This window comes from Panicum virgatum, chromosome 1N (assembly GCF_016808335.1).
Source record: "Panicum virgatum strain AP13 chromosome 1N, P.virgatum_v5, whole genome shotgun sequence".
NCBI lineage: Eukaryota > Viridiplantae > Streptophyta > Magnoliopsida > Poales > Poaceae > Panicum > Panicum virgatum.
The window spans coordinates 66284870-66297957 of record NC_053145.1 but is presented as its reverse complement, the minus strand read 5'-3'; the positions used below and the strand labels follow the sequence as shown (position 1 = coordinate 66297957).

Sequence of the window (13088 nt, the reverse complement as noted above, 5' to 3'; positions counted from 1 at the left end):
GCATGAATCGAATTTTCCCAATTCTAAATGGACCCGCCCCTACATATTACGGAAGATGCACATTACTATATTTGACGTGGTGGCCGGCAGAACACGCACGGAAGCATATGCATGCAAATTACGGTAAAACCCAAGTCTGACCCGGCTCGACGACTTTGTAAAAGGAGCTTTATTAACCGGGCCAGCTAGCTCTTGCGTGCTTTGACATTCGCACGTACAGTCCATGTCCATCTAGCTAGCAAGACGCGCGGACGGACACAATGCAAGAAGAAGCTAACGAAGGAAGATGACCTGAAGCATGCATGGAAGCTGACCAGGCCATTGCAAGCCATCCTTCTCTGCACGGTTACAGCACGCACAATGCAAGAAACTACTAGCTAGCTACTACTCCCTCCTTCCCCGTTTATAAGGCATGGTGGAACATGACACGGTCTTCTAAACAACACTTTGACCATTTATTTATCATATATTATATCACTTTTGATTATAAGCTTATAATCATTGTAAACTATATTTGATTATGAATCCAATCATATGAAATTTGCATTATAAAAACAAAAATTTAATAGTCAAATTATTGGTCAAAGATGAGAAGGTTTGAATCTTGATATACGTGTATGCCTTATAAACCGGGAAGGAGGGAGTAGGTAACAAGGACGGTCAGTCAGTAGTCACTAGTCAGTCCGTCGTTCCAACTTCAACCCCCGAGTCGCTTTTCATTTTATTTGATTTTCATTCCAACTTCCACACGGTTACAGCACGTACGCTTTTCATTTTATTTGATTTGACCACGGTTACTGGCCGGATAGATGATTGGATGAAGATGAATGGTGGACGATGGGCGTGAGGCGGAGTTGGATGCCGGCGGCTGGCCTGAGCGAGAGCATGACCCTCGGCGCGTGCCTGTACTGGGGCGCGACCTCGAGGCGGAAGCGGCGCAGCAGCATGGCCAGCACCACCCGGTACTCCATGGCCGTCAGGTTCCTCCCCACGCAGATGCGCCCGCCGAAGCCGAAGGGCAGGAAGCCCATGCGGTGGCGGCACCCGCCCTGCAGGGGGTCCCGCGCGAACCGCTCCGGCCGGAACAGGTGCGCGTCCTCGCCCCACAGCGCCGGGTCGCGGTGCATCGCCACCACGTCCACCCACATGTTGGTGCCCCGCGGGATGCCCTTCATGTCCTCCAGCGCCTGCCGCTGCACGTTGGGCGACGGCGGGTACAGCCGCAGCACCTCGCTCATGACCCACCCCATCTTCGTCAGCCGCCCCAGCTCCAGGGGCCCTTCTTCGCCGCCGGCCGCCACCATGTGTAAGTGTAACTCCTCCCGCAGCGCCTCCTGCCACTCCGGGTGCGCCGCCAGCAGCAGCAGCGTCCACGACAGCGCCAGCGCCGTCGTCTCGTGCCCGCCGAAGAAGAAGGTCTTGCACTCGTCCACCACCTCCCGCCGCGACAGCCGCCCGCTCCCGGCGAGCAGCAGCGACAGCAGGTCTTTCTTCTCGCCGCCGCCACGCGCACGCGCGTCGATCATCTCCATGAGCAGCGCGTCGATCTCCCGCCCGAGCTTCCACGCCTCGTACGTCCTGCGCACGTGCAGCAGCCGCGCCAGCGGCACGCCCACGAGGCGGTTGGACCGAAACAGCATCGCCTGCATGGCCTGCAGCTTCCGGAACACAAGCTCGCCGGCCTCGTCGCCGTCGCCCATGCCGAAGCTGGCCCTGGCGATGATCTCGGCGGCGTTCCGGACGATGCCGGCCTCCACGTCGACGACGCTCTGCCCGGCGGCCACGGCGTCGGCCCAGCGCGCCAGCATCCCGGCGGTGGTCCGCTGCATCACTCCGATCATGTGGTTGAGGTTGGTGGCGGAGAATGCGGGGGCGATGATGTTGCGGTGCCGCGCCCACTCGTCGCCCTCGGCCATCACCAGCCCCCTCCCGAACATGGGCATCCGGTCGCGCCGGAACACGTCGGGCTTGCCCCAGCGCTTGCCCAGCGCGCCGGTGGTGGTGACCTTGAGGAACTCCGGGTCGGCCACGTACAGGAAGGGCTCGGTGCCCAGCCAGTAGACGAACACCTTGCCGAAGGCCTGGCGCCACCGGGCGAAGTAGGGGAACACGGCGGCGTGGACATCGCTGATGCTGGAGGAGGAGGAGGAAGCAGGAAGCAGCGGCAGTGTTGTTTTGACGGCGGCCATCGTAGTTGCGGTGATCTCGGGCAGGTTGCCCAAGGGGAAGGAGGGCCTGGGCCCGTCGAAGCCGGCCCGGCGGAGGCGGCGCCTGGTGGCGGCCGGCGAGAGCCAGGCGGCGTGGATGAAGGCGCAGAGGAGGAGGGCGAGCGCGGCGATCATGGCGGCCCCTGGGACGACGACCTCCATGTAGCTAGTATCTGTATGGTATGATGGGCTTGTGAAGCTAGCTAGGAATGAATGCAAAAGACGACGATGGATGATGGAGAAATTGTGTTTTTGGTTGATGATGGAGAAACTGATGTAGTATGGAACGAGAATGAATTGAATGAGATGATCGATCCCTGGGTGGTGGGTTTATATAGACGACGATACTACCAGTGGCACGGAGGTCGGAGGAGTTGCGTGGCGCGGTTGTAGCTAGCTAGGCTGGACGAATTCGAAGCGCATGCAGCAGCAGTGGTCTGGTCTGTGGTGGTGGTCGGGTCGTCTTCCTCCTCCGTCTCCGGATCCGTGTGGGGTTTGACCTGGGAGACCGTCCAGACGCGGCGCCGCTAGCTCCTGCACAGGAAGCAAATAAAGCAGCAGCGGCTAGTCAAATCAAACCCAGCCAAAACCCGGCCGGCGTATTCTTTTCAGACTGCGAATGCGCGCGCGCCGCCAACACAATACAGAGTATACGTACTTCATTTATCTCTATTAATTTGTCCATTCATTTAAATTTTCCCTCAAGTACGTACTTCAATTCTTTTATATGCATGCATGATTGCTCCAGTACATAAAAGTTGTTAATAAATAAAATAAGTCCTAATAATGATGATGGAATGAAATGAAACAGCCAATTTCGCTCTGTTCAGCTGGCTTGTCAGCCGACCAGCCAGCAGTGTTTTTCTCTTTCACTAAATCAGCATCAATCACCAGCCAGCAACCACTACCAGCAGTGCTTTTCTCTTACAACAAATCAGCACTAATTACCAGCCACAGCCAGCCGAACACCAACACCCGTATGCCTAAAAAAATCAGTCAAAAGGTAATAACTATATATACAGTTCGCATATGCAATGCAATCCGATCCCATCTGACTAGCTAGTTATCTGAGCTAGCTTTTCTCACTGTGCTCGATCGCCAGAGTCGATCTTGTTGTACGTGCTCGTCCCATCCCTTAATAATGAATTAAATTCTTTCAAAAAGTGTCACAGCGCGTCTCCATTGAATAATTCAACTCTCATTTACCACTCCATCGATCGGGCCGGGTCAACACGTACTAAACATGCATTTCTTCATTTATTTATCACTTTGTTAATGTGTGTGGGAATCAAATACTAGCTAGCTACTAATGCCAAAGTGATGTGATTATATATATTAGTATTGTCTTGTCGTGTGCGCAGCTATTATATCCCAAATTCGATCCCATGACAATTAACTAATAACCGCTAGCTTAATTAGTGTGCTAATATATAAAAATAAACTCTGGATCGGATCAGCACGCTAACGAAACCTCCCACCATCTAATCCTCCTCGTCCTTAATTGCCCAAACTAGCTAGCTAATAGTCTCCATCAGCTGTGGCTCCGTCCATTCCAATGCAATACTCGATTCCGTTACGGGCCAGCGAGCGCATGCCACAAAGTCTAATCGTCTACTACTGTTATCATATCATATATATCGTAACCGCCCAAAAAAATTGGCTGCATAAGTAAGATACCCCTCTGATTGATTGATTGATTGATTACTATTAGGTCAATATCACGCAACTACAAAAAGATTTATAGCAACGTCTTTTTTTTTGGTGCGGGTCATTATAGCTTTGATCCGCCCCTCAAAATATATTTTTAGGGGCATGTGACACCTGCTCTACAAATGAGCATCATTTTCAAGAGCGGATGATGGCGTCACCTGCCTCTAAAAAGAGCATTTCTAGATACGGATGACGTCATGTCGTCTTCACCTGTCCCTAAAAGTGGTGGCATTTCTAGGAGATGGGTTGATGGCATGGCCTGCCCCTACAAATGGCACCACACAAAAAAGAACATTTTTTTTCATATGATTTTGGATGAAGTCAAACTTTATATCGAAATCGTAGAGAATAATGGGATCTAAAACTTTGCAGTTGGCAACTTTTTCATTTAACGTCATTTAATGGTCTAAAAAATTATTATATGTTCTCTAATAGCTATAACTATATAGTATCACCCTAGTACTTCTTCGTCACAATTACTAAGTTTTCAATTTTAATAACTGTGCTGACTTACCTAATCCCTGAGAGCCAAGCTCTCTTCTCTTTCTTTTCTTCCTTCTCTCTTCCGTATTAGCAAAAATATTGGTTAGCTCAGCTGTAAGCTATTTTGTAGGTGCTCTTATTATTGTTGCTGCATTTTGTGGTGTGTTTAATTTGGTGGCAGCCTGGAAATAACTTGATTAGTAAGGACGGAGATATATATGGGCTGGGCTGGTCAACGCATCGTTACGGCGCCACTCGCGACGATGGCGATGCCGTATCAGCAATATCAAAATGTGGCAGCAGGCCTCTCTTCCCCGGCAGCCCAGGAGGGAATGAGTGAGGCCGGTCGTCCCTACCGACCACCACCCTCCCCGCCGGCCGCCGTCGCCGCAACAGGATGCTGGTGGAACACGTGGCTGCCTCCGGATGAGTCGCCGGTCAGCTCAGCTCAGGTCCCACCAAACCAAACGTAAGTGTCTCTCTATGCCGAGTGCTGACCCTTTTTGTTTTTGTTGACAGTGAATTCTGGCATTTTAGAGGCAGACCGGTCCAGTTGTAATTCGATTAGCCTACGTTTTATTTTGGATATTCTTGTATAAATCGATTTGGAGAGAGGTACGACTTCCCCGCCCTATAAATATAAAGGCTAAGGCCGATTGAGGTATTCCCAATCGAATCAATCAAAATATCGCATTACTTTTTATCTATCAAACTCTAGTATTTTCCAACCCTAGATTGCTTTCTTCTTTCGTCTCGACGACGTTTGAAGATGTTCTGAGTGGCCTGCCGACCTCAGAGCAACCCTAGCCGCGCAAGCTCCGACGGGGTCCCTCCCGAACTCGCGTTTCTAGGTCTTCGCGGTTCTCTGCTCCACACCGGTCAGACCGGTCTGCGGAACCGGTCAGAGCGGTCCGCTAGGGCATCGCTGGTTCAGATCGTTTTGACGATCTCCTGCGCGTTCTAGCGCATTCGAGTGTGTTGGCGCGATTCTGTGTCAACACACTTTTTTGGCGATTCCGCTGGGGACAGATTAATCTGGTTTTAAAACCGATCTAATCTACTCCTTGAAGAAGATGGGCTCTTCAGAGATCGACAAGGAAAATATCATCACGGCTACAATGGAGGAGCTCACCAAAGAGGAGCGCAAGGCCTACCTTCTTGTGGAGGAGCACGTCAAGGCACAATTCTTGAAAGGCTTCAAGAAGGATCGTGGTGGCCTCGTCAAGAGGGTGGAGGAGTTCGTACTGCCGTCTCTCAAGCTTAGCAAGGATAAGATTGAAGAGATTCCCAATGTAAGCCTCTCTCCCTCTGATATGTTTGATAGAATGTCATCCATAATGGATCAAAAGATTGTTGCTGCACAAACTGTTGTGGGTGAGATTTTGATTAAATTGAGTAGTGATGTTGATGCGCTTAAAGGTAAACAATCCATGTCAGATCCTAACTCATTAGATCCGAGTTCGGCTACCCCTGAGTTCACATCTGAACCACTCTATGGTATGCCGCCGAACTCGTTCTCAGGGCAAACCCCGCCACCGTCGACCGTGCACATGGCACTAGCCGGACCGGTCCCACAGACCGGTCCGACAGACCGGTTATCAAACCGGTCAGACCGGTTACTCAGTACCATCGCCGACGCCTCTCGAGACAATTCCAGGTTCGGCTGCCCCTAGCCGAACTAATGAATTGTCACTGTATACACGACCTCGCACTACTACTGTAGCGGGAGGGCCACGAGGATCTGGACCTACCCAAGGACCGATCCCGACTTCTTCACAGACGATGGCGCATGGAAATTCTAATGCACATCGTTTTTCTGAGTTTTATACCAGCCAGCACTATCAGGCCGATCTCCTTAAGTTCAAAAAGGATCTGGCAAATGCGATTAAAAGTAAGCTTGGGGTGGATATGGGTACTACACGTTTATATCAAAAACCTTATCCCGCTGAGTTTGATTTTACTCCTTTTCCTGTTGGTTGGCGTATTCCTGAGTTTACTAAATTTAATGGTGATGATTCTCGTACAACTTGGGAACACGTTAGTCAATATGTCTTGCAATTAGGAGAAGCTGGTTTCAATGATGCTTTGCGTGTGCGTTTATTTTCTTTATCTTTGACTGAACGGCTTTCTCTTGATTTTTCTCGCTTGCTCCAAATTCTATTCGCAATTGGGCTCAGTTGGAGCATAAGTTTCATGATCACTTCTTTAGTGGGGAAATCGAAGCAAAATTGTTGGACTTAACATCGATTAAGCAAGGACGTGATGAATCTTCTTCGGATTATTTCAAAAGATTTAAAGAAATTAAAAATTGGTGTTTTAATTTGATAATTTCCGAAAAGGATTTGGCGGATTTGACGTTTAATGGTTTACGTTCTTATTTGAAAGAGAAACTCGAGGGCTTTAAATATCATACTGTGAATTTCTTACAAGTCAAAGTCATGATTTTAGAGTTTACACTTAAAAATGCCAAAGATACTTTCAAGCCTCATCGGTCCAACACACATATTCTTGATCATGATTCGGATAGTTCGAACGATGATAGCAAGGAAGTATATGCTGCTGAGTTTGTTTGGCCATCAAAGGTCAAACCCGGTTCAGTTCCGTCTCTCAAGCCGATTCAAAAGAATCAGCAAGAGGAGCTGAAATTTACTTTTGATGTATCTAAGTGTGATCGGATTTTTGATGAATTGCTTAAGAATGATAACATCTGATTGTCACATGCTATTCCATCTCCCGACGAACTTAAACGACATGCATATTGTAAGTGGCATAACTCTACATCTCATGCTACTAATGATTGTAATGTTTTTCGTCGACAGGTACAATCGGCCATTAATGAAGGCCGAGTGGTACTTTCTGAGATGAAAATTGACAAGGCTCCTTTCCCTGTTCATACGCTGGAATTGAACAATCCAAAGGTGCTCATTCGGCCGGAACAAGCCGAAGGAGCTAAGGGGAAGCATGTTGTCATCGGTGATCCAAGACCGATGAATACAAGTGACAAGATCCTTGCCCGGGAAGTTATCAAAGAGAAGACTGATGATGGCAAGGATACTCCGAAGATCATTGTCAGAAATCCCAGACTCGGGGGGCAAGGAAGCTCTCCATCAGAAAATCAGTCTGCTGATCAAGCACGACCGGTCAGACCGGTGTCTCTGACCGGTCAGACCGGTTCCTCCAGCCGGTCAGACCGCTCTGGTGACCGTCCCCAGACTTTCAAGCCAAAGCATACGGAAGTGGGCACTTGGAAGACCAACGAGGTGAAGGTGCAGGGAAGAACTGCTAATCAGAAGCCCACCTTCAACTAGTTGTTGAACAAGTACACAAAGGCCGTTCAAAACGATCGGCCGCTAAAAAAGAGAATGCGATCACCACCGCGTCAAGACCGTCCAGTGTCCCCAAGGAGGGAATCCAGCAGGCGCAGGGGTGATGTTGTCACATTGTATCCTCCCTAGATGTGTGCTACCATGCCATGGGTGCCTCCGGCTTCAAATGCGACAAATCCGGCATGGGAGCATGGGGGGATATGCATGTAGTGCTTTCCGATGCCTTATCCTCCACATTATCGAGGAGAAAGCTCCAGAGTACCCGTGCATGACCGATTGGGGCCACGCCAATCTGGTCCAGTGCTGCAGGATGCACCGGCCAGACTGGTCGCCATGGACCGGTCAGACCGGTCTCACCAGAGGCCGGGCCAGGATCCTGTTCCAAGGTTTGAGTATTGCGTCAAGGGGCAGAATCCTGTTGCCGATCCAGAGAAGTCTAAAGCTGATGTTATTCAAATCGGTGAAATCAAAGTGCCCATAAAAGACACGGGCAAAAAGCCGATGGATATTGAAGAATCGGCTGATGTTCCTTCACAAAAGCCACTCATAGCTAATGATCATGAGGCTGGTAGCAGCAAGAGCGCAGCGGACAAGTACCATCAGCCTAGGTGGTGCCCTTCAGGTTTAACTCATACACATAAGAGGAAATTGCAGTGCCTTCGCAACAAAGAAAAGAAGGAGCAGGAGAAAGAGAAGATGAGGGATGATGACTTCAACAGATACAGGCCCATGTTCCCTCATAGTAAGGTTTGGAAGGTCAAGAAAGCTGATTAGCTAGCCAGACCGGTCGGACTGCCGCAGCTGACCGGTCAGACCGGTAAGATAGACCGGTCAGACCGCTCTGACCAACCGGTCAGACTGGTAGAGCCTACTGCAGAGCCAGCAGCCGAATCGGCACCGCCTATTTTGGTTACTTCTGTAGACGAAGCCCCAGTAGTTCCTCTGACAGCAGAAGACGAGGAATTGGTGGATTATGAAGCGTCTCCAGAGCGCACCAACTTGGAGATTAATGTGGTGCACTTGTCTTCGGATTACTTCGTGGTTCCGGAAGAGGATTTGGCTCATCTTCAGTTTGGGCCCCGTGAAGCTCTGTTCCAGAAGCCAAGCGAGAAGGACAACCATCTGAAGGCCCTTTACCTGAGGGGACACATCAACGGGAAGACGGTGACTCGCATGCTAGTGGATGGTGGGGCCATTGTAAATCTTGTGCCCTACTCGCTGTACAAGAAGCTCGGTGGCCAAGACGAGGACTTGATCAAGACAAACATGACGGTCAGTGGTGTTGGAGGGAGCGAGCCCCTTAGCGCCAAGGGAGTTGCTTCCATGGAGCTCACCATTGAGAGCAAGACGCTTGCTACAACTTTCTTCGTCTCGGAGGTGCAAGGTAACTACAATTTGATTCTTGGGAGGGATTGGATTCTTGCAAATCAGTGTGTTCCTTCTACCTTGCATCAGTTTCTTATTCAGTGGATCGGCGATGAGGTTGAGATTGTCCATGGGGACACTTCATCCTTTGTTGCTTTAGCCGATTCGGATTCTATTAGTGCACACGACAACATCAAGTGTTTATTGGGCGTGGATCTGTCCGATTATGATTTAATTAGTTGCACTAAGGATAGTTTTGTTTCTGCTGTACTAAAGCCGATGGATAATCGGCTAAATCATTTAATGTAAATCAGATGAGTACAACAGAAGCTCCAGAAGCGACCGGTCCGACCGCTTGTGCCGACCGGTCAGACCGGTCCAAAGAGCCGACCAGTCAGACCGGACACCCCGACCGGTCAGACCGGTCCAACACAGAGTGGTTACAGCAGAGGCTAGATCAGTATCGGGCGCGTACGAACGATATGTGTGAAGCCATTGAAGATTCTGATAATCTAGACAAGCTGGGCCAAGGGTTTGCATCGGCCGATCCTTTAGAAAAGGTAGACATAGGTGATGGAACTATCCCTAGGCCGACCTTTGTAAACAAAAATTTATGGACTGAATATAAAGCCGATTTGGTTAATTTATTAAAGGAATATGTTGATTGCTTTACTTGGGAGTATCATGAAATGCCCGGTTTAAGTCGTGATCTTGTTGAGCATCGTTTACCGATTAAAGCCGGTTTTAGACCTTATAAACAATCGGTTAGGCATTTCAATCCCATTATTTATGACCGAATTAAAACTGAAATTAATCGTTTACTTGATGCTGGATTTATTCGGTCTTGTCGTTATGCTGATTGGATCTCTAATATTGTGCCCGTTGAGAAAAAAGATTCGGGGAAAATTAGAGTGTGCATTGATTTTAGATATCTTAATAAAGTTACTCCCAATGATGAATATCCTATGCCTATAGCCGATATGTTGATCAATGAGGCTTCTGGACATCGTGTCCTTAGTTTTCTTGATGGTAACGCCGGTTACAATCAAATATTCATGGCCGAAGAAGATATATCTAAAACGGCCTTTAGATGTCCAGGATTTGTCGGTTTGTTTGTGTAACACCCCTGTATTATTTGTGCTCGCTAATCACGAGTTAACTCACTAATCGTGAACTCAAGTTCGTCGTTAGCACTAATCGCGTTCGCTTAGTAACATCTTCTTAGCCGTTTTCGATCTCGTTTTTGTCACCGATCCGAGCTCCAAATCAATTTTCGCCCAAAACGAAAATTGTAGATCTTTCCTTCCTCTACAACTTTTATTTTGGCCAAATTTCAAGTTATTACATGAAATTTGGAGTTTCAGTTAGTCAAAATCGAGTTAAAATCCTTAAATTCGATCACTGTGCTATCCAGTGCCTTTACTGTGACGCTCGCCGACCATACCGGCGACTGTGCTCGTCGGCGCCTCCTCCACGCGTCGGCTGTCGACGATCCTCGCACGCCGCGCTGCGCGTCCTTATCCGGTCGCAGTGCCGTCTCCGTTTTTCCCCCTTCCATCGTCTTCTCCTTCCTCGAGCTCACGCGGAGCCAAGACGAGCAGAGCTCGCCGTCGACGTCGCGCTGGCCACTGCTCGCCACCCCGCCTCGATTCGTCGCGCCCAGAGCTGAGCAGCCTTGCCGTCCACCGTCTCCACACCTTCCCGAGCGCGACCGTGAACTACTCCCCGGCCAAATCGGCGCTCAGACCGCCGCTCGCCATCGCCGTTCCCGCCGAGCTCCGCCCCTCTCCATCGAGGCGCTCCTCCGGCCATCCTCCACCCCAAATCGAGCCGTGGTGAGCTCCCCCGCAACCCTCTCCTACTCCCCGACCCTCTCCCCGCCCGAATCCGCGGCCGCCGCCGCCGTTTTGCCCCGCGCCGTCGTGGACGTGCCGCCGCCCCCACTGTGCACGCCGCCAGCCCTCTCTGCGCGCGCTCTCGCGCCACCACCGTGCGCCCCGAGGTCGCTTGGCCTCCCTGAAGCTTGCGCCGCCCGCTCCCTCCGCCGCCCTGTGCTGCGCCGGCCGGAACGGCCACGCACCGCCGTGCGCCGCCGCGTGCCCCCGCCCTGCGCACGCCTCCACGCCGCCCCGCACGCGCCCTAGCCACCCTGCGCGCACGCCGCGGCTCTGCAGGCCGCCTTGGCCGCGGCTAGCCTAGCCGCGTCGCTGGCCGACCGCCGCCGGCGGGGGCCGGTGCCGCACGCCGCCGTAGGCCCGCCTGGATGCGCCGCCGGCCATGGCCCTGGGGCGTGCGGCGCAAAACATAGGAGTGGGGGGCGGGCTGGGCCACTGGCAAGTGGGGCCCGGCTGTCAGCCCCCCTTTTTGTTTTTCAATTTTGTGTTTTTGTTCTATTTTCGGCTGGTGATTCTAAATTGCATAATAAATCATAGGAAATTCCTAAAAATGCAAACTCAATTTTGTTAGGTTTCTAAAATCAAGATCTTCAGAAGAAAAATAGTTGTGTAGGTCAATTGTCACTTTTGCTATGATGAAAATTCAGTTTGTGTTTAAGCTAGTTTATTTTGTACCACTTGTTCTGTTACTCTAAAAATTATGAAAAATTCGCAGTGGCTTACTCCTTGCATGTGTAATCCACTATAAAAATTTCAGGTGCTGGTTGTTGTTCACTTTTGTGTAGATCTAATTATGTTTCGTTTACCTTGCTAGGGTTGTTTTAATGCTTTGTTAGCAGCAATAAATGTTGGAAAATTTATGTGGCATGCTTTATCGTTATCACATTAAGCTGGTAAATTTTTGTTGCTAGAGCATGTATATAAGTTAGGGTTTTGCTTATAGTTTTTGTGGCAGTCCCGCCTAAATTAATCCGGCTTAAGTGCGCTAACCATCATTAAAACGATAATCAGGGTTATCACGCACTTAAAACGGAGTAATCCGGCAGTGCTGTCGGGTAAAATCCCGATTAAACCACTTGAACATGATCGACAAAGCAGTCCAGAGAATGCAACATTCCACAAATTTTACAGCACATAGTATGAAATTGAATTAATATTACAAACCAAGTTTGAATTTATATCAGGACAACAGAGTTCAAGAGTGACGGAAAACGAACGATAGTCTAGCGACGAAACCAGACGTCATGATGAAGCTCGTACATGACGTCACCCACATCCTCAGATGTACCACCTGAAAAACAAAGCCACAAGCAAGGCTGAGTATACTAATACTCAGCAAGACTTACCTGACTAAGGGTATACTTAGCCCTTTATCTAGACATGCAAGGCTTTTGGCTGGAGGGGTTTCTTTGCCGAAAAGCAGTAAAGAGTAGATCCTTAAATTCAGGTTTTAGCTTCCAGATTCTAGTTCAATTACCACTCTAAGTGAGCATCTATCCAATATCATACATGGTGGAAACAATTATCTTTCATCAACCAACCAGCCAAATTCATCATCATCATCTTTCACTTCTTACTCTATGTAGCAGAAGGGTTAAGCAGTCCCAAACCGTGAGAAGCGGACGATTCGAATCGAATTTATTAACAAGGCCAGGCAGACCTAAACACACGCATGGGAACAGAGTCACCCACGCAACTGTTCCCTTCAATTCCCGCTTCACGGAACAGGCCCACCGCCCTCAAGTACAGCAGTACGACGACTCTGTACTCGCCATTAGCTAGATGTGAACGAGTTCAAGACGGTGGAGAGTATGTTCCGGCTGCGGTTCAATCCAGTACTTAAGCTTACCGATTACCATATTCTCGGCATGTGATTAGTACGTTCAAACGCTTAACAACCACTACCACACACTGCGGCCTTATCACTTTTCACTAAACAGACTGGGCATCCAGAGTATCACGACCCCGTCCGTAGACCTTATAGTTGTAGCAAGTATTAAACAACCAACTCCTATAATTTCTCGCGGGTGACAGGAAATCACTCGACTTCTATCGAACCATTAGCATAGCTAACTAGCGACCTTCACATACTAGTGTTCAAG

At 49.5% G+C, this 13088-nt stretch overlaps 1 protein-coding gene across 1 annotated transcript; it reads right to left on the bottom strand.

Moving 5' to 3' along the window:
- Positions 1-736: 736 nt before the first annotated feature.
- On the bottom strand, positions 737-2478 carry LOC120654268 (cytochrome P450 714D1-like). The gene has a single exon (XM_039931781.1). The coding sequence runs from the start codon at positions 2367-2369 to the stop codon at positions 795-797; it is 1575 nt and encodes a 524-aa protein (XP_039787715.1). The 5' UTR covers positions 2370-2478; the 3' UTR covers positions 737-794.
- Between the last annotated feature and the right edge of the window lie 10610 nt (positions 2479-13088).

Excerpts from the sequence above, each read along its gene's own strand:
- LOC120654268 (XM_039931781.1), bottom strand. The coding sequence starts at position 2,369 with ATGGAGGTCGTCGTCCCAGGGGCCGCCATGATCGCCGCGCTCGCCCTC.